This window comes from Rana temporaria, chromosome 7 (assembly GCF_905171775.1).
Source record: "Rana temporaria chromosome 7, aRanTem1.1, whole genome shotgun sequence".
NCBI classification, from domain to species: Eukaryota; Metazoa; Chordata; class Amphibia; order Anura; family Ranidae; genus Rana; species Rana temporaria.
Window position 1 is genome coordinate 66,391,524 of NC_053495.1, and position 22,148 is coordinate 66,413,671.

General features: G+C 42.9%; 1 protein-coding gene across 3 annotated transcripts in view; it reads right to left on the bottom strand.

The window, feature by feature from the left end:
- Positions 1 to 605: 605 nt before the first annotated feature.
- Positions 606 to 22,148, bottom strand: part of MAFF (MAF bZIP transcription factor F) — a 55,931-nt gene continuing 34,388 nt past the window's right edge. For all 3 annotated transcript variants that reach the window (XM_040359534.1, XM_040359532.1, XM_040359533.1), the window contains exon 3: positions 606 to 5,999. In XM_040359534.1, the coding sequence (XP_040215468.1) occupies positions 5,589 to 5,999 (411 nt within the window). In that variant the 3' untranslated portion in view covers positions 606 to 5,588. The remainder of the gene's footprint in view (positions 6,000 to 22,148) is intronic.

The following is a 22,148-nucleotide window of genomic DNA, read 5'->3' on the forward strand; positions in this document are numbered from 1 at the left end:
TATAGGAGACATAGAATACCCCGCTCGGTCTTGATAGCTTCCCGCTCTGATTGGGGGCTGGCGTTCCCCGACCTAGTGAAATATTATCAGGTGACTTAACTGCGCGCCATTACCTCCTGGTTCCCTCAATGGGCATACAACAAGCATGGCATACTAGCTTATTATGTAATACTTTAGGAATGGATGACCTCCAGCAGTGCCCGCACACTGCTGACATCTTTTTAGGTGTTTCTTCCGGGTTCGCGAGCTCTGGCGCCGTGAGTGGCCGAAGCTGTGATGTCACTTCCGCGCATGACCTGGAGTTTGTGGCACAGGCTCTGAAGGTCCAGCATGGTAAGCCAGACCTTTAGAGCACATGCGCCGATGACGTCACCAGCTGCATGCACTCTGAATATATCCTAAACTATGCAAGTAAAAAAATAAGACTTTACTTCCACTTTAAAATCTCCAACAGTTCCAAATAGCAGTAAAAACCCCATTGGTGTTCCATCCCATCCTCCCCGCTCTATTCAAAACTGAAAACAAAAGATTTTGGTGGACACACACACACACACACACACACACACACACACATTCATTGTTCTAGTTAGGAAACCAATACACCATTTACATGAAAATGCTTTATTCAAACAATATAAAATACACTTAGAAAGGACTTTAAAATGTTCAGAAAAATAAATACCATTCACTATATTTATTTACACACATATATATTAGATGAAAAATGTTCAATACATGAGATTTTAATGCAGAATAAGTACTGTGCACTTGTGTCTGATGAACACACAGATACTACACCTGAAATAGGACTCACACCCCAGCTGGCATTATAAGCCATAGTCTGCACTGCAGCAGAGAGGGTGATGGTTCACTGCCAGAAAAAAGGTTAGGGGAATAAATAAAGATAATGATTAAAATGTAACCTTCCTTCTGTCAATGAAGTCACCACTAGTGGAAGCCACAGTATGAAAGCATTGCTGCAAAATGAATTGTAATATGTCATAGCGCATGTTGCGTTTCAAAAAAAGCCCTCATTGTACTCCCAAGCTTCAGCATTGGGAAATTAATACACATTGGACTTAAGTGGAAGGACGGGAAGATTAACACCTTCCATCTGAATGAGCAGTATGTTCTAGATGTATAAATTTGGCCATCAAGATAAAAAGGAACAAAAAGTTTTTTTAATTAAATCATTTAGAGCAGGACCATAACATGGTTTTGGATGTTTACAAGATGCTGATTAGCAGGTTTGCCAGTCTTGTTATAGTGGGTTGTACATAAAATTCCATTTATAAACTGCCATATAAAAAGTGCAAATACTGGGAAGTTAGACCACAGCAAAAGGACTGCTATGGACCTCTATGTCCTTTCATTTTTTTTTGGTGAATTGGTCTAAAATAAAATAGGGTAAATCTGAAGCCTAAAACACACAATCAAATCAGAAATGGATCTTTCTAATTGGCAGACGTAAAGCAGCAGGATCATACTCTGAAAGAGCTATACTAACTCTACGAATTAAGTAAATTCTTCTTTAGAGGGTTTCCACTTCCAGCAAATAGCAAGCTAAAAAAAAAAAACTGGAAAGAAAAGCTTTGTCCAAGCACAAAAGTGTCAGCTTTTTATCAAAGATGTTTAGAAGAGCCATAGCAATATGTCCATCTTTAAAACTCAGTTACGTTAGGTTCACACCCATGCATTTTTTGGAGGCAGCAATTTGCATGGGCACAGCAGCCTTTTCAAATGAATGGTCTGTCGGGCCTGCAAGTGTGAACCAAGCCTTAAAGACAGATGCGCTTGTATTCTTTCTTCATTTAAATATCAGTGTGAGTGTTTAAGCTTGTATTGCAAAAATAACAGTAATACATAAACAGTGTATGTACAGGTTGTAACAGAATACTTCTAGAATTTACCTTAAGACGTGGTTCACACTAGTGCCCCTGCGATTTCATCCAATTTCCAATGTGATCAGGTAGTACAACTGCAGTACTACCTAGTGTCTTTTTGACACTATTTGCCTACTACTATGCCTTCTGGAGGTGGGGGGACGCACAGGAATCGCATCAAACACAAGTGATGTGTTTTTTTGATGCGTTTCAACTGAAGTCTATAGGGCACAAAAAAAAAAAAATTGCACTGCATCGCACCAAAGTAGCACAGGACCCTTCCCCAAAGTTTCATTGCATTGATGTAAAAGGACACCATTGAAAACAATGTGATTTTCATTGTCATGCGATTCAGTGCAACTCAAGTAGCATTTGAAATCGCACCAGTGTAAACCAGGCCTAATATATAAATCCACATTTAGGATTGTAGATGAATACCATTTACTTAAGCACAGCACACTGATCTGCATTTTAATTTTTCAATATCTCTCCGAGCTCTCCCCCAAAGATGTTATTTCATTTGTCCAGGTAAGTTGTCTATGTTGCTCTGTAATAAGGCAGCTGTGGTCTATATATGTGTATAACGCTGTATACACAGGCACAAGGCCAAGCTAAGCTGTGGTATATCAAAAGGCAAAGAGTAAGCAACTCTGTCAAGCAGCCATAAAGATACGACTTATGGGACATATGGGAAATACAGAAGAGGCTCAAAAATCACAGCATTATTTTACTTAGTAAATGCTGACTCTGCCATTAGACATACAAATGCAACATTTCTGAAGGTGGAAACCCCCTTTTAAAAGTAAAGAAACAGAATGCTGGGGCAATGTCAGGTTCTTTGGCTGTTGCTGGTCTATATGACTATCCCAACATAACCAGTTGCCCAATCCAAAAACCAGGTATAGAGACTAAATAATATAATATATATTTATAAATAAGAGTTATCATTATATATTTTTGATGTTTCAAATTTTTCATCTGTAATTAGAATTCCTGAATGCAGCTAACTCTAATCTCAAGTAATAATGCTTTTTTGTCAATAACCATTAAAAAAAACAAAAAAAAACAAAAAAAAAAACACAACAATTAAAATAAGACTTTCCCACCCTTAACCCTATTATTTTTAAAATAAAAATATATAAATATACAGAAAAATAAACGTCTCAAACATAAATAAGAAAGCACATAATGGCAACAGAGATAATCAGAGAGAAATGGCCTGGAATATTGAGGTCAGCGACATCACACCCCACAGCAGTGAGAATTCTCTGTCCCATGGCTTGTCAAATTGATTCTTCCTAAAGCAGCTAATAAAGTTATTTTAGAGTGTCTCCACAAAGAAGGAGCGGACCCAGCTCACCATAAGTAATGGTATACAAGGGAGTGGGGTACTTGTCATATGCCCTAACTGGCCACTTCAGCTTTAAAGTTACAGTAATATTATATAGTGATGTCTCAAGGACACATTAAAGTACCGCGCACCAGTATCAGTGTACAACAAGAGGACTTTCTTGTGCCAGGACACTGGCAGCTACCCATACCCAATCAAGCACTTGGTATTATCAATCTAGGGCACCTCATGAAGGTTGATGTCCATTCTTTGTGTCCAGAAGGAATCAAGGTCTACCTTCTATCTTTTATACATGCTAGTCTTTCTTTAAATCTGCATAAAATAATATGCATACACATTTCTCTTCATCCTTGCACTGTTCAACAATTTCATTGCCAGCTTCAGTATGCTCATTTCACATTAGTAATGTGACTTCTACAGCAGTATTTTTTATTATATATGTATTTATATATATGCATCAAGTTAGTCTCTTATAAGGCTAAGGGTGCAGCTCTGTATGAGAGGTAAAATTGCTTGGGACCAGGAAAATTAATCCATTTTGGAACAGTGCCTCATTTGCAAAAAATATTTCAAATGGCAACAAATAAGTTATATATTTGCAACAAAACTCGTACAGTTGAGCCCTTCTCGGTTCACACTGGGGAAGCTTCAAAGTCGTCCGACTCTGCAAGCCGCCCCACACAGCGTGGCTTGCAAACAACTTTTGTGATAGAAGTCACTACAAGCCGCTCCGAACTCTCCCCCAAATAGTACAGGAAAACGTTTCTAAGTCGGAGCGACTGATTAGAACAGTCCCATTACACTGAATGGAGCGCGACTTGTCAGGCGGATAAACGCCTGACAGATCGCCCCAGTGTGAACTGAGCCTTAGAAGGAGGAACTTCCTACCTGAAGCACTTACTAGCTGTAGACAGCACCCACAAATCTAATTCCCAAGACAATAATTGAGCCGACAATCCACATTGGCCATTTTGAAATTACATGTTTTTATAAAAAGACCTTTTCTTTTTGATCTGCAGCCAGGAAATGTTTTAAACTGCCAAAAAAGGTCTAATGTGGCTGCCTTGTACTGAAGCGAATATTATATATGTAAATATATCTCTTCTAAATCACTTACTCTTTCTTAAAGCTCTACTCCACCAACAACCTCTCGTTCTCCACCTTAGTCGTCAACTTCCTATTTCCTCATCTTCACATGACCGATTACTTTCATATCTGTTGAATATATTAACTTGTCCCCCACACTGCATACATTTTTCTGGACCAAAATCCTATGAACCAGACAAAATGAAACCAACCCACATGAGGCTGCATTGAAGCTAGTACAAACATATACACTGTCCCAGCACTGCATGGTATGGGTCATCTCTAGCAAATGGTAGAATGTTCCTCTACAAAAGATAACACGCAAACACTTTTTTTTTTAAGTGAACCTGCCAGGTATGCAATTTTTTGCCCATCACAATAAATATTGTTAAAATAAATAAAATATATTAAAAATAATAAAATGTGAAATAACAAAATAGATATCCATATGGATTTCAATCTCTGCATTTTGACTTTTCCCAAACAATGAGTGAAGATTATTTTTACTTCTAGCACTATTATAACATAGGAAGGATACATTGTGTGATGGCATAAGCGCCAAAACAGCATAAAAATAAACTTTGATATAAGGACTATAATATTTTGTGACAGGCTTACTTTAAGAAAATCCAATGCTTTTCTAAAGCACTGCCCAACATGTAGAAGCATACTAGTTCTGAGTTCCACAGCCACAATGTGCTGTGAATGGAATTTTGTAGTTTAGATATGAGGCTGAGCCCACCTAAAACTGATTTGTAGGTTTGGATTGGCACTGGTGTCTTGAATTTGTATTTTTGTATCCCTTTGCCAGATTTTCCCCCAAAAGCTTTCGTTTCCCCACAGTAGGCACTGTAATGTCTCCTTTTGACATGTTCATCATCAGGTCAAGATAACAAAGAATCCACAAGGAAGAGTGAGGGATCCCCTCAATGGCTGCAGACGGAGAATAGAACTACTGACACAGGCGATGAGATCTTACGGCAAGAGCTCTCTTTGCATTATAAAAAGCTGGCGGGCCATTCAAGCCATTGGCTTTCACCCAAAACTGAAAACATGGATGTACCCTGTAAATTACTGTATTTCATAACACAATGCATATAGGGGTAAGCCTAGGGGAAATGTAAAGGAAAAAGAATTGATGACCAATTATGGAAGTCTTATACTGGTTGCTAGCCACATCTTTTGAAAGCTGCAGTCTGAAGTGTGGCTGATAGCTGTTGGTGGTGTGAGATGGGACTGGATGCACAAGGAAAGACATTTTACATTTGTTAAGAGTAAGAGTTCCCAGAGGATTTCACAATGGTGATCACACTGGTGGCAGCAACTTTTGCTGGAGTGATGGGCCCTAAGGACACTGAGTGCGCAAAGTTCTGCAGAGCCTCATACTTTGCCCTCAGGGCATCCAGCTCCAGTTTTATGGTAGAATTCTCCTGTGCTAGCTTATCCACTTCGTGCTGGAGGTCATTCTTCTGTTTCTCTAGTTCTTCCTTTTGGGAAACACGCTTTACACGGCAGCTGGCTGCATAGCCCCTGTTCTTTAGGGTCCTTCTCCTTTGTTTGAGCCGCACCACTTCTTCCTTTGACAAACCACGCAAGTGGTGGTTAAGCTCCCGCACAGACATTGACATTAATTCATCATCTGAGAGGACTGGAGTGTTCTCCCCGGTCTCTCTTTTCACCTACAAAATAAGAATTAGAGTTTGTCAGTGGGAAAAGTCATACATATTCGCAGAATTTAATTAAATTTACAAGTCTGAATTTGCGCAACACTTACAGATTGAACTAGATGGCCTTTTTTAACCCTAAACTACGGAACAGATTTTCTAAAAAAAAAAAAAAAGAGAAGAGTAGCCGTGTAGTGCTTTTTACCAAAACAAAGATTGCATGCATTGTAAACATGCTTCTCTCTGCACATTACATCAATACTGGACTTCAATCACTGGCAAACACCACAACTATGCATGAGGTCTGCTAGTCTGTGTGGGTACAGAGACAGGGTGGATAGCATGCACTTGACAAAGCAGGAGGGGAATGGGGGCGGGGGTTGTCATCTGTCTGCAAAGGCCAGCTGACCTTCCTTCATTTTGTCTGAAGATTTGGGAGATTTAGGGAGCCAGGGTTTCTGATGAAACTGTACCCCTTGCTTGGGTCTGATTTTACAGGTTGAAGCCTGGGTGTAACAAATGGAACCCTTCTTAGCCTCAGAGGGGTAATCAGTCTTTATAGTTTGGACTTCTTTTGCTGGGGAAAATTAGCACTTTTACCACCAATAATGTCACGTCTTTAATGAGGGTGCCCTGGGACTCAGGAAAGAAAGACATTTACCATAAAGGGCATGCATAACAAGAACTTTTTACATTGCAGATAAAACCTAGACCAATCTAGATCAATGCAATTTGGTGTAGGGCTGTAGGTATAAGCTCTACAAGCATTGCGTTGGATCAGCAAGGATAGTAGCAAGGATGTATGGACATCAGTTTAGTCCATTCCCCCAGGTTTTGAAAAACAGTCATTAAAAAATAAAAGTTCTGGGTTTTAATAAAATAAAAACCAAACATTTACACTCACCGCTGGCTCTGTAGTAAGAACTCGGTGATAAAACAGTGCTGATCGCTCAGTTCTCCCTTACTGCTCTGAGCAGAGAGCCGTGACTATCAGTCAGTGGCTCTCTTCTCTGGCACTCACTGTAGCACTTAGCTGTGGAAGGGCCGGCTCAGGCTCTCAGCGGGTCACCAAGAGGCTGAGCCACATACCCCATCCAGGCTTCTGAGCGGATACCGATCATATGGTTGGGATATTATCAGAGCCTGGACCGGCTCTATGACTTCAGCCAGCAGTGAGATTCCGCCCACTGGCAGCAGAAAATGGATGACAGGGGTGCAGAACAAACTGCACTCCTGTGATCCATAGGAGAAGGAAATCAAAAGTTTTGGCCTACTTCTCCTTTAAATCTGTGGCAGTTTGCACAGCAGGACCTGCAAATGAAAACCATGCTTTACAAAGGGTTTCCAAACATTTGTAATGGAATCCTTAAAATACTGCTGCATCAACAGGTATGATCAGTATTTTCTTAAGGTGGGGAATCACTGGTTCTACAGTGGGAACACCACATTTCTTGAAAAATGCCTTCTTAAGAGGTTTGCAAAGCGATTAGGAGGAGTGAATAGTTTACAATGTATTAGGAGTTTTCCAGTCACCATATGCAACAGGTTCAAAAGTAAGGAGTGTGCCAGAAAAGTTTTCATAGTCTAGGGGCCTTTCAGGGATCCCAGACTAGCAACCGCTAAAGGTTATTCTAATTTTAAGGGGCATACACCATATTAAAGCGGAGCTCCACCCTAAAGTGGAACTTCCGCTCATCGGAACCCCCCCCCCCCTCCGGTGTCACATTTGACACCTTTCAGGGAGAGGAGGGTGCAGATACCTGTCTAAAGACAGGTATTTGCACCCACTTCCGGCCACACAGTCTGCGGGTAGACTGCGGGCAGGACATCAGATCCCGCCCCCCCCCCCGTTGTGTTCTGGGAAACACTCGGCTCCCAGAACACAGCAGGAACCAGTCAACACGGCGCAGCACGACTCGTGCCGCATGCGCAGTCGGGAACCGGGCAGTGAAGCCGGAGCGCATCACTTCCTGGTTCCCTCATCGAGGATGGCGGTGGGAGCAGCAGAGTGACGAGCGATTGCTCGTCCTCTGCTGCGGACGGCGCTGGACTCCAGGACAGGCAAGTGTGCTGATATTAAAAGTCAGCAGCTGCAGTATTTGTAGCTGCTGGCTTATTTTTTTCGGCGGACATCCGCTTTAAAACAACACCTCACGTCCCATTCCTCGCTCTGGGGATAAGATGATAGGGTAGGTGGAGCATTAGGCTCCGCCTCCGCCACTGTTACACTACCCTACATGGTTCCGGTCTGGCCAATCATCGGCCATCATGGGGGCACCTGTCACTCCCCTCCCCAGGCAGAAGGAGAAATATTAGCAATTGCTGTCCCGGAGCAGCGCTCCAGCAGGGCGGCCGCGGCGCTGGGAGATTAGTGTGGAAGGAGGCCGCAGGAGGACAGGTGGGGGTTTTTCATGCGGGGGTGGCTTTTTGCCGCCCCCTTCCCATGGCTGCCATACCCTAGATCAGTGTTTCCCAACTCCAGTCCTCAAGGCACACCAACTTTCCATTATTTTGCACAGGTGATTTGATCAGTTTCACTGCCTTAGTAATTACCACAGCCGTTTCATCTGAGGGAAATCCTGAAAACATAACCTGTTGGTGTGCCTTGAGGACTGGAGTTGGGAAACACTGCCCTAGATACACCACTGCCCAGAACCATTAGCGGATCATGAGCTGGAAAGGCCCAGTTCAGCTAGACTACTCCCATTGTACTTGGAATTCAACATATTGCACTGTTTAACAAAGGAAACTCAACTGAGGACGTCAGGTAAAAGCCAAGTTCTTATACCATGGTTAAAATCCACGGTACTAAATAGCAGGATAGGTTCAATGGTGACCTGGTCAATATAGTTGGCAGCAAGAAGCAACTGTGATAGAACCATTTGTCTCTTGCAAATATGGGCAATAATAGGAATCGGCTACCCTAAAGTGGTCAAAGTAAAAAAAAAAAAAAAAAAATGATGCAGTCTGTCAGTACTAAAAAACAAAACAAAGCAGTGCTCAATGGGAATAGCATAGAAAACTTATCAGTCTTTTAGATAAATAAAAATAAATTTATTGCATTAGAAGTAAATACTGCAGCTATAGTCAATAACGGTAAAATACTTTGATGGTTGCAACATCAGTCATAGATACCACTGATGAGAGGGAGTTAACATCGACCAATCGGCTAGGATATGGAATGTAGAGAGGGCTGTCACAACTCCTGTATGGCGGTAATGGAATGCCGGTGTAAGAGAGGAGAAGGTGATGTCTCGCAGCCCTTGTGTCTTGCAGAAGGTAGTATTCCACTGGTATGCAGACCAGCAGAATATTACCTTCTGCAAGACACAAGGGCTGCGAGACATCACCTTCTCCTCAACGGGATTCCATTACTGCCATACAGGAGTTGTGACAGCCCTCTCTACATTCCATCTCCTAGCCGATTGGTCGATGTTAACCCCCTCTCATCTAGACTTGGTGGCATCGTTGACTATCCTATACCAGCATCTTACCTATGACTGATGTTGCAACCATCAGAAAGTATTTAACCATTTTTAACTGTTGCTACAGTTTTTACTTCTAGAGCACAAGTGTCAAACACAAGGTCCGCAGGTCGAATCCAGCCCTCCAGGCCATTTCATGTGGCCCTCGCACGCTCCTGCAGCTGCAGGAGAGCTTCAGCGCTCCTCCAGACCCCTACTTTCTGCTTTCAGCTTCTTCCCAGCAGCAGCATAAGGAAAGGGGGGGTGCACTGATATAAGGGAGAGTGGGGGACTCAACTTCTGATGGTGGGGTGGCTCTTGACATCTAATGTAAGGGGAGGGGATGCGCTGGACTTACAGATACAACCGGCCCTTTTGAGAACAATCATAATACTGATGTGGCCCACGATGAAATGGAGTTTGACACCGCTGTTCTAGTGCAATAAAATACATTTTTATTTACCTAAAAGACTGATAAGTTTTCTATGCTATTCCTATTGAGTGCTGCTTTTTGTTTTTCTGCATCTTTTTATCCATTCCTTCCAATGGTTGGTAGCTGCACTGGGAATTCGCACATTTTAGATATCCATGTTGCCTATGCCCATGTATATAACACAGTAGTAGCAACACAACAGTCTTTGTTTATTGGAGTCCCCCCCCCCTCTAGCATAGTTTATGACCTGGTAATTTGACCAGTAAGTCTGCAATTATTAATTAATTATTCAGCTTCCTTTAACAGACCAAGCTGCCCAGCAGAAGTAGCAGTTCAATAACATTTAAATTTATGTAACAGAAAAAAAAACACATTGCTGTAACTGCTTAATAAGTGTTAGCTAAATAAAAAGGTGGATAAAGCACCTGGACCAGACTATTTACACCCTTGGGCCCTTGAAGAGCTGAGCAGTGTTACTTCAACATTTTTTGTTAGAACATTTTTTAGGCTGAGTTCACTTTGGCATTAAGAGCAGGCATTAGAGAGGTGTTAAAAAGGCCCCTCAAATGCCTATGCACAAGATACAATAGACAGCACATGTCCACACCAAGCGTTAGCATCGTGTCACTTCAAAATGGAAGCCTCATGTTGAGTTGTGAGGCGTTTATAGCCTTTCAATGCTTCCCATTGAAGTCTATGGCAACGCCTCGCACATACTCAATGGCAGGCTGTTGTGGAGAGTTAAGATCCAGATTCATTCATTTACTATAATGAAATAGGCATTTGTGGAGCAGTTTTAATGCCCCTCAAACGCTTTAAAACTGCCCATAGAGTGTTTGGGGAGCATTTTTAATTCCTCAAAAATGCTTGTAAAACGCCTGTCTAATGCCCATACTAAAGCTCATTGACGCCTGTCTGCCACCCATACCAACGCCATACAAACGCTATAGGAGCGTTTGTTGAACGTCAGAAATTTAGTCAAGTGTGAACAAGTCCTTATAAACTATTTAATGTCTGGCATGGTGAACAAAAATTGGTACAAGCTGGTGTGGTGCCCAATATAAAATAAAGTAAAATAAACTAGTAACTACAGACTCGTTAGTTTAACCTGTATTGTTGGGAAGATACTTATGTTAGAGTTTTGATAAGAGACCACATACAAGAGGTTTGGCTGGAAAACAATATTTTAAGCAATAGATAGTATAGTTTCATGAAAGATCAAAGTTCTCAAATGAATCTGCTAAATTAGGAAGTATAAAATAAGGAAGCAAGCAAAAACTTAGACAAAAGGGGTTGCTGTGCATATAGTATACATTTTTCCCCCTACACACAACTTAAACACTGCGCAGCTGTGTGGGGCTCTGCACGCACAGTCACATCATTCCTTCACAGGAATCTGCATTTAGGGTGGCATATGAATCATGTTCCAGCTACTGAGAAGTTTCTCCGCCCCCACCCCCCCTCCCCCTCAGTGTGACAGTAGGTGTGGAATTTTCTCCCCGCACCCACTGTCACTTTTTAAAAAGAGCACAGGCGTGCGAGGCTCCTCCAACACGGCCATGTCATTCATTCACAGTTTCCTGTGAACAATCTCGCGGTTCTAGAAGGTGACCAGTGTTGTTCAAAACAAGTGCAACATCGTAAATTAAAGAGAAGGAAAGTGTGCAATTAAAAAGAAAAAATAATCGCTCCAAAATTTGTGAAGAAATAGGATGTAGTAGTGCACGACACCCAGGTGTTCAGTGCCTTGAAAAAGTATTCATACCCCTTGAAATTTTCCACATTTTGTCATGTTACAACCAAAAACTCAAGGGATTTTTTGGGGGGATTTTATGTGATAGACCAACACAAAGTGGCACATAATTGTAGAACCACCTTTCACTGAAATTACAGCTGCAAGTCTTTTTGAGGATGTCTCTACCAGCTTTGTACACCTAGAGAGTGACATTTTTGCCCATTCTTCTTTGCAAAATAGCTCCAGCTTTGTCAGATTGGATGGAGAGTGTCTGAACGGCAATTTTCAAGTCTTGTCACAGATTCTTAATTTGATTTAGGTATAGACTATGACTGGGCCATAACACATGAATATGCTTTGATCTAATCTGGCTGTATGTTTAGGGTTATTGTCCTGTTGGAAGGTGAACTTCCGCCCCAGTCTCAAGTCTTTTCCCAGACTCTTACAGGTTTTCTGCTAAGATTGCCCTGTATTTGTGGCTCCATACAGCTTCCCATTAACTCTGATCAGCTTCCCTGTCCATTTTGAAGTAAAGCATTACCACAACATGATGCTGCCACCACCACCATGTTTCACGGTGGGGATGGGGTGTTCAGGGTGATGTGCAGTGCGAGTTTTCCGCTACACACAGCGTTTTGCTTTTAGGCCAAAGAGTTCAATTTTGGTCTCATCTGACCAGAACACCTTCTTCCACATTTGTGTGTCCCCAACATGGATTCTTGCAATTTGCAAGAATCGACTTATCGCTTTATTTTTTAACAACAATGGCTTTCTTCTTGCCTCTCTTCCATAAAGGCCATATTTGTGGAGTGCACGACTAATAGTTGTCCTGTGGACAGATTCTGCCACCTGAGCTGTGCATCTCTGCAGCTCCTCCAGAGTTACCATGGGCCTCTTGGCTGCTTCTCTGATTAATGCGCTTCTTGCCCAGCCTGCCCGTTTAGGTGGATGGCCATGTCTTCAAAGATTGGAATATTTTTTTTTTTATATATAATCTAACCCCACTTTAACCTTCACCACAACTTTATCTGGTGTGTTCCTTGGCCTTCATGATGCCGTTTGTTCACTAAGGTTCTCCAACAAATCTCTGAGGGCTTCACAGAACAGCTGTATTTATATTGAGATTACATTAAACACAGGTGGACTCTATTTACTAATTAGGCGACTTCTGAAGGCAACTGTTCCACTAGATTTGTTAGGTGTATCAGAATAAAGGGGGCTAAATACAAATGCATGCTACACTTTTCAGAAATTTGTAATTCATTTTAAAAAACATTTATAATTTTCCTTCCACTTCGTGTTGGTCTATCACATAAAATACATTGACATTTTTGGTTGCAACATGACAAATGTGGAAAATTTCAAGTGGTACGAACACTTTTTCAAGGCACTGAACCTCCACCACAGACAAAAGGGACTCTAATGCCGCGTACACACGGTCTGACTTTTGACCGTGCAAAAGTCTGCCATGACCCCGTCAGACAAAAAGATTACAGGTTCTCCATCTAAAGGTCCATCAGACTTTAGACAAAAAAAGTCAGATGGGGGCTACACACGGCTGGACTTTCCGAGAAAAAAAGCCAGTCTGACATTTTTTCCCCCTCGGAAAGTCCGGCTGTGTGTACGAGGCATTACCAGAACATGTGAATCCCTTGTATAGAAAGTCATGGATTTGAGGAATGGAGGAACTCTACTATGAGGAAAGATTAGCTGTATTCTCTTGAGAAGGAGATTAAGGGGGATATGATCACCATGTATAAATACACAAGTGGTTTATACAGTGAACTTGGTGTAGTGTTATTCACTTTAACCATTTCCATACTGGGCACTTATACACCTTCCTGCCCAGACCAATTTTCAGCGCTGTTGCACTTTGAATGACAATTACGTGGTCATGCTACACTGTACCCAAACTACATTTTTATGTTCCCACAAATAGAGCTTTCTTTTGGTGGTATTTGATCACCTCTCGGATTTTATTTTCTGCTAAAAAAAATAAAGACCAAATTTTTTTTTGTTTCCGTTACAAAACTTTGTAAATAAGTACGTTTTATCCTTCACAGTTGGGGCGGCACGGATGGGCACAGATGAGGCGACACGGATGGGCGGCACAGATGTACTGTATTATTTTGTACTGATGGATGCCAATCAGTGCCAAACAATGCCTGCCAATCAGTGATGCCCATTGTGGGCACTGATTGGCATCCATTGTGGGCACCGATTGGCATCCCTGGTGGTCTGGTGGCATCCCTGGTGGTCTGGTGTGGGCATCCTCGGGGGGCTGCGCTGATATTTGATCAGCACAAACCCCCCGTCAGAGGAGCAGCCGATCGGTCAGCCGTCTGACAGGCGCGAGTAGGGAAAAGCTGATTGCGGTTGCTCTTGTTTACCTCGTGATCAGCCGTGATTGGACACGGCTGATCACGTGGTAAAGAGTCAGACTGAGATGCGCGCCCCTGGATATTGGATATTCCTCATCTTAACCACTTAACCCCCGGACCATATTGCTGGTCAAAGACCAGAGTACTTTTTGCGATTCGGCACTGCGTCGCTTTAACTGACAATTGCGCGGTCGTGCGACGTGGCTCCCAAACAAAATTGGCGTCTTTTTTCCCCACAAATAGAGCTTTCTTTTGGTGGTATTTGATCACCTCTGCGGTTTTTATTTTTTGCGCTATAAACAAAAATAGAGCGACAATTTTGAAAAAAAAATTATAATTTTTTACTTTTTGTTGTAATAAATATCCCCCAAAAATATATATAAAAAAAATTTCCTCAGTTTAGGCCGATTCTTCTACATATTTTTCGTAAAAAAATAAAAATCGCAATAAGCGTTTATTGATTGGTTTGCGCAAAAGTTATAGCGTTTACAAAATATTTACAAAGTATTTTTATTCATATTTTTTTTTTTACTAGTAATGGTGGAGATTAGCGATTTTTTTCGGTACTGCGACATTATGGCAGACACTTCGGACACTTTTGACACATTTTTGGGACCATTGGCATTTTTATAGCGATCAGTGCTATAAAAATGCATTGGATTACTATAAAAATGCCACTGGCAGTGAAGGGGTTAACACTAGGGGGCGGGGAAGGGGTGAAGTATGTCCCTGGGTGTGTTCTTACTGTGGGGGGGGGGGGGGGGGGTGGTCTCACTAGGGGAAATCACTGATCTTCTGTTCATACATTGTATGAACAGAAGATCAGCATTTCCCCCGCTGACAGGACCGAGAGCTGTGTGTTTACACACACAGCTCCCGGTCCCCGCTCTGTAACGAGCAATCGCGTGTGCCCGGCGGCGATCACGCCCGGCAGGCACGGGAGCGAGCGGGGGGCGCGCGCCCCTAGTCGCCTGCGAGAGAGCCGACGTAGAGCTACGGGCTCTCGCGCAGGAGAGCCAACCTGCCGCCGTAGAATGACGGCGGCAGGTCGGCAAGTAGTTAATTTACTGTACTACCACCAGGGATTGTTGATGCAGGCATATCAGATTCCTTCTGGAGGAAGGAATCAGATCTTGGTTATATAGTTTTTTTTTGCCTTCCTTCAGATCAACTGTTCATATAGGGTTCTGTAAAAAGTGTTCTATTCATTTATTTATATTGATTAACCAAGAAGGATTTCTTGGTTAATCAAGACCAACTATATAATTATGCAGGTCCTCAGTTAAAGAGGGAAAAACTTCAGTGGCTGCATGATCAGCTGATCCGGAGACTGCAATAAAGTGAGGAGTAATGAGGAGAGAACACAAGCTTCTTCTTCCCCCTCTGTCATGTGTGAGACTTGCTGTCCTCAGCTAGGGTGCTGACAGTGCATATGATCATTTGCTTAAGCTTGTGGCTGGAAGCCTATTTAAAAACAGAACTTCAGGCGAAAATCTAAGGAACTCAATTTTATGCCCCAGATAATATATGTCCTACCTCACAAGTATAGCTGCAACAGTTCAAAAAAAATCTCTCCCTGAAATCACAGCAATACTCATCCATCTGATCGGTGACTGAAAAATGGATGCTGCTTTCTAAGTCATCTCTCGCATCCAGCCCACTAACTAAACAGTATATATATATATATATATATATATATATATATATATATATATATATATATATTTGGCAGCACTTCCATAACATGTCGACAACAGAATGGTTTGCACTTGCCTTGCAGCGCTTGGTCCTGTGTATGAGTCGAATGCATGCCACCATCTACATGGAGTTTGTGCGAATATCCTTAGATAGTCTTAGGCTGGGTTCACATTTATCCCCCCAGGTTTCCCCGCATTAAATTCATACGACAGGAGAGAGTGTGATAGGCTCTCAATGAAGCCAGTTTACACACCTCCAGAGTGGCTGTGGTCTGCATTGAAGAAGGGTCCTGTGTGTCTCTGGCTCCGAATCAGGTATGAATTCAGGCAGAAATTCAGACCCGTCTGTCTCAGTGTAGAGGGGACAGACGGGACCCCTTGCTATGTAAGGCTGGTGTGAAGAGTCAGACTGACTCTGAAAAAAAAAAAAAAAAAAAAAAACCCACACACACACCACACCACACACATGACATAAGTCCATCCAGTTCAACCAACAGCCAATATCCTCTTCCGTTTAGTCACAAAATCCAATATTGGTAGGTTAACTCGCCTACTCCAAAACTGGTCCTAACAAAATTATTTTTGTAATAAGGACATCAGTCGTTTCTTTGGGGGTACGGAGAATAGTTCTATGCACTCTGTAAAGAGCAGCTTGGTGTGTCAGTGCTATGTAAATAGAAGAACTGAATAACAGCCAGCAGCTTTTACAGCCAAGCCAGAGGTTCACAAGAACGATGGATGTCCCAAGTTTAATTCTGTCCTGCAGAACTTCTTCATTAAAGTGGAACGCCTTACCAAACAGCATAACTTAAAATTTGTTAAAATAAATACATAGCAGCTGTCTAAGGTTTAAGGCTACGAGTTAGGTTTAACCTCCCTGGCGGTATGATTATTTCAGAAAAAAGGTGCTGAAAGCGGTACCATTATTTGCAAGGAAATTTGGCATTTTATACTGTAGGCCTGTAATTCTTAGGAATAACTCACTTAATTTTTTTATGACGAATTTCCCCACAAATCGCTATCGCACAATTCTGCAAGTGATTATAATTTATTATCGCTGTTTTTTAGCTGCTCTAAAACCATTTTTGACATAAAGGGACACTTTTGGACAATCTACAGTTTGCAGGCCGAAAGAACAGTTTTTATTATATAAAAGTACATGTTGGACACTGGGCAGACCACTAGGGACAAGGGGGGTGTGTATTTTTTTACATACAGTACTGTAATCTATAAGATTCCAGTATACTGTATGTATTGTGTTTGTTTACCTTTTTGAATTTGGCGCCGTTCTTCGCTCCCATGCGTCGTAACGTCGCAGGGAACGGAGATCGGCGGCACACAGAGGCACTGTGTGAATCGAGCGAGGTCCCGCTCGCTCACACAGCGCGGTGGCATCACTGGATCCAGGGACAAGGTAAGTAAACCAAGCCTATAGATGCTGCGAGGCGAGCCCGAGTCTGACTCGGGGTTACCGATCGTAGCCAAAAAATCTCACCCCGAGTCAGACTCGGGAATACCGCTCAGAGGGTTAAGGGTATGTTTAGGTTAAGAAGAAGATTTAGGCCCTGTTCACACTTGTGCGAGTTGATAACGAATGCGATGCATGTCACCCAAAAAGTTGTTTTCAATGACGGTCGTTCACATCTATGTGTTGGGATTCCTCTACGAATGCGATGAGATAATAAAAACGGTCTGGTGCGAGTTTACAGCGTGGTGAATTTAGTCTCCAATGTAAATCATTCTGGAATCGCATTGTTGGTTCAGATATGTGGGAATTCCACCACACTACTCTCCACAAAAACCAAAAAGTACACAGGAAGTTAACCCTTTTTTTTTTTTTTTTACATTAGACATTAAAGCGGATGTCCGCCGAAAAAAAAAAAATAAAAAAAAAAAATTAAAAGCCAGCAGCTACAAATACTGCAGCTGCTGACTTTTAATATTAGCACACTTACCTGTCTGGGAGTCCAGCGCCGTTGGCATCAGAGGACGAGCGATCGTTAGTCACTCTGCTGCCCCCACCGCCATCCTCGGTGAGGGAACCAGGAAGTGAAGCGCTCTCCTGAACTCCTGAAAATAAACTAATCTGCAGGGATCTGCCCTCAAACACAACCACAGCCACTATGCACCCCAGATGAGTCAAGCCCCTTTAATTATTGTCAGAGGGACAATCTCAAGTTTCACCTGTAAAACAATCTGCTGGTAAACGAACAGCCTGGCTGTACAGTGATAACAGGCTGTTTTGGGGAATGTGGTTAACAGACAGTTCTAGATTACTAAACTACACTACACTAATTTGTTTAAAGTGATAGTAGAGCTTCCTTTTTTTTAATAAAATAACAAACATGTTATACATACCTGCTCTGAGTAATGGTTTTGCACATAGAAACCCCGATCCTCCTCTTCTCAGGTCCGCCACTGGCACTCCTGGCTCCCACCCCCCACAAAATGCACATATGGGCAGCACAGTGGCTATATGGTTAACACCTCTGCCTTGCAGCACTAGGGTTGTCGGTTTGAATCTGAACCACAGTACTACATGCCTGGAGTTCACATGTTCTCCTTGTGCCTGCGTGGGATTTCTCTAGGTACTCCGGTTTCCTCCCACCCTCTAAAGACATTAACACAGGTTAATTGACTCCTGTATAAATTGACCCTAGTGTATGTATGTATGTATGTAGGTTAGAGATTGTAAGCTCCTTGAGGGCAGGGACTAATGTGAATAAATATGTAAAGCTATATAAGTGCCTGTAATAAGTAAATAAATATAGCTTATATCAGTGCAACACCTGTTGGGTACAGTTCTCTTTCATGTTCCCTTTTTGAGAAGAGCATGGAAGCCTGGTACACACAGTTGTTTTTTTTTTTTTTTAACCCCAGCGGGTTGGGAAAAAAAAAAAAAAAAACAAAAAAAAAAAAAAAACAACTGTCAGCTCTGGTGGGACCCGCTGTACTAAAAGATCCAATGTTGGTTTAGTGACTTCCCCCACTGCACTGAGCCATTGTGTCCTGACAGGGAGACTGTGCCCCCCCCCCCCCTGAACACTCTGATCAGCACTCTCAGCCGCTGTAAGTGCTGATCGGAAGTCGGCCGAATGGCTGGCTAGTGTTGGACCAGCTGGCATACACACAGGGCCGAATGTCGGACGGTTTTTATTGAACCGGCCGATGTCTCTTGTGTGTATGGGGCTTTAGTTGATCGAGGAGGGGGTTTAGTAAGTGAAAGCCTAGGGACCTCATCAGAGTATACAAAACAAAAATGTACCCATTTCCTGAACAGGCCATTTTTTGCGATACCGCACAACTGACAATTGTACGACACTGTACCCAAACAAAATGTATGTCCTTTTTTTTCCCCCACAAATAGAGCTTTCTTTTGGTGGTATTTGATCACCTCTGCGGTTTTTATTTTTTGCGCTATAAAAAAAAAAAAAAAAAAAAAAAGTGACAATAAAAATAAAAAAAATTTCATCAGTTTAGGCCAATCTACATATTTTTGGTAAATTGCAAAAAGCGTATATCAATTGGTTTGCGCAAAAGTTATCGCGTCAATAAAAATTACATAAATCTATCCCCAACTTTGTAAATGTATTTTTTCTAGTAATAGCGGTGATCGTTAGCAGGACTGCGACATTGCGGTGGACAGACAAACCAAATCAAATCAATATACAGTGCCTTGCGAAAGTATTTGGCCCCCTTGAACTTTGCAACCTTTTGCCACATTTCAGGCTTCAAACAAAGATATAAAACTATATTTTTTTTATCAACAACAAGTGCGACACAATCATGAAGTGGAACGAAATTTATTGGATATTTCAAACTTTTTTAACAAATAAAAAACTGAAAAATTGGGCGTGCAAAATTATTCAGCCCCTTTACTTTCAGTGCAGCAAACTCTCTCCAGAAGTTCAGTGAGGATCTATGAATGATCCAATGTTGACCTAAATGATGATAAATAGAATCCACCTGTGTGTAATCAAGTCTCCGTATAAATGCACCTGCACTGTGATAGTCTCAGAGGTCCGTTTAGGGCTCTTTCACACGTCCGTCCCGTTCGTCCGTTTTTTGGTCGTCCGTTAGCATCCGTCTGCGTTAGGGTTTTCTTCCGTCCAAAAAAACGGAACTTATTTTTCTTCCGTCAAAAAAACGGAACGGACGAAAAACGGACATTAGCGGATGATCCGTTTACCATCCGATCCGCTAACATCCGTTTTTCATCAAAATATGTAAAAAGCCCCAAAAAAACGGATGAAAAAACGGATGGAAAACGGACGGAAAACTGATGGAAAAAACGGATCAACTGATGAAAAAAAAACTGATCTAAAAAACTGAGCTGACGTGTGAAAGAGCCCTTAAAGCGCAGAGAGCATCATGAAGAACAAGGAACACACCAGGCAGGTCCGAGATACTGTTGTGGAGAAGTTTAAAGCCGGATTTGGATACAAAAAGATTTCCCAAGCTTTAAACATCCCAAGGAGCACTGTGCAAGCGATAATATTGAAATGGAAGGAGTATCAGACCACTGCAAATCTACGAAGACCTGGCCGTCCCTCTAAACTTTCAGCTCATACAAGGAGAAGACTGATCAGAGATGCAGCCAAGAGGCCCATGATCACTCTGGATGAACTGCAGAGATCTACAGCTGAGGTGGGAGACTCTGTCCATAGGACAACAATCAGTCATATACTGCACAAATCTGGCCTTTATGGAAGAGTGGCAAGAAGAAAGCCATTTCTTAAAGATATCCATGAAAAAATAGGATTTTTTGTACTCACCGTAAAATCCTTTTCTCTGACGTCCATGGACGGACACAGCTCCTTAAGTCTTGACAAGTGGGTTATGTTCCCTGTTTACAGGAGAGGACTAGGCAGAAACATGTTAAATGGTTAAATACATGTTACATTAACAGAGTTGAACAGCCCCGCCCAGGGGGCGGTCCCTCCAGACATAACCCTCCTCACTGCAGCATGCAGCCTCAGTTCGTAACAAGCAGTACAAACCTAAAAAGGAGGGGTGGGAGCTGTGTCCGTCCATGGACGTCAGAGAAAAGGATTTTACGGTGAGTACAAAAAATCCTATTTTCTCTTATCGTCCATGGACGGACACAGCTCCTTAAGTCTTGACAAGTGGGACGTCCCCAAGCAGTGTCAAAAACGAGGGGTGGGAAATATATCAGTAAAACCAATTTTAACTTCACCCCAAAACAAGCAGAGCTCCTCAAACGGAGGAGATGCAACTTCAAACGGCCGCCTGCCAACACTAGCGGGCGAAAAAAAGCATCAGAAGATGCACTCACAGCAACCATGTAAATTCTGGAAAGGCTGTGAACGGACGACCAAGTCGCCACCTCGCACACCTGAGACCGACGCATGTTGTCGGACCGGAAAAGGGGGGCCCGCCCCTTAAGAACACAGGCCTGTATGACAGCCTACCTGATCCACCGAGAAATGGTGGGCAACGAGATGGTCAGTCCCCTTTTGTGGACCAGACACCGACACTAAAAAGTCAGATCTTCCGAAACTGAGCAGTAGCAGGCTAGTATACCCGCAAAGTGCGTACCCCGCCTAAAGTATGAAAGGCAACCTCCGTAGGACGCGGCGGCCGAGGACAGAAAGATGTGAGAAACAATGTCCTTATTCTGGCGAAAAAGCCGAAACCACCTTCGGAAGAAGGGAAGGTCGCGGACGCACCACCACCTAAGGCTATGAAGGATCAAACATGGCGGCTTGCAAGACAAGAGCGCCAACTCAGAAACCCCTCTAACAGAGGTAAAAGCCACTTAAAGGGGCCACTTCTGAGATAGTGTCAAGAGAAAATCTCTCTGATGTTTCCAAAAGGAAGATTCCCGAAGAACCGAGAGCGCCAGAGTCAAAACTCATGGGGGAAAAGATGGGCCAAGGGGGGGGAAGGTATAGGATAAGCCCCCTCCACAAAAAAAGGTACCCACCAGGGAACGGCTGCAGAAAGGCCACTGAAAGAACACAGCCAAGGCTGAAATCTGCCCCCAAACGGTGCTCTAAGCTAATTTTTTGATCCACCAAGCTGTAAAAACAGCAGGCCGATGGACCCCGAGTACGTCCGTGGACGTCACTTCATCTCTTTGCACCCAGAGATGTAGGTCCGCCAGACACGACGGTAGGTTCACCGGAAGAAGACTACCGTGCCCTCAGCATTGTTGAGGTGACCGAGTCGGACAGACCCCGGTCCCTTAAAGTCTGGCTTCCAATAGCCCTGTTGAGCAAGTCAGTGACTGTACAACAGGAGGAAGTATGGGACCTCGAGACAGGAGGACCTCCTGCCCTGGCTACCGCCAGGGTACCTCCGCTACCAGGCGGCCGAAATCGGCACACCCAGGATCTGAAGCTATTAAAATCGTCGGGATTCCTCAGCCTCCACTCTGTGGGGAAGCCACTACAATGGGGGAAAGGCATAAAAGTCGCCGAGACAGACCCCA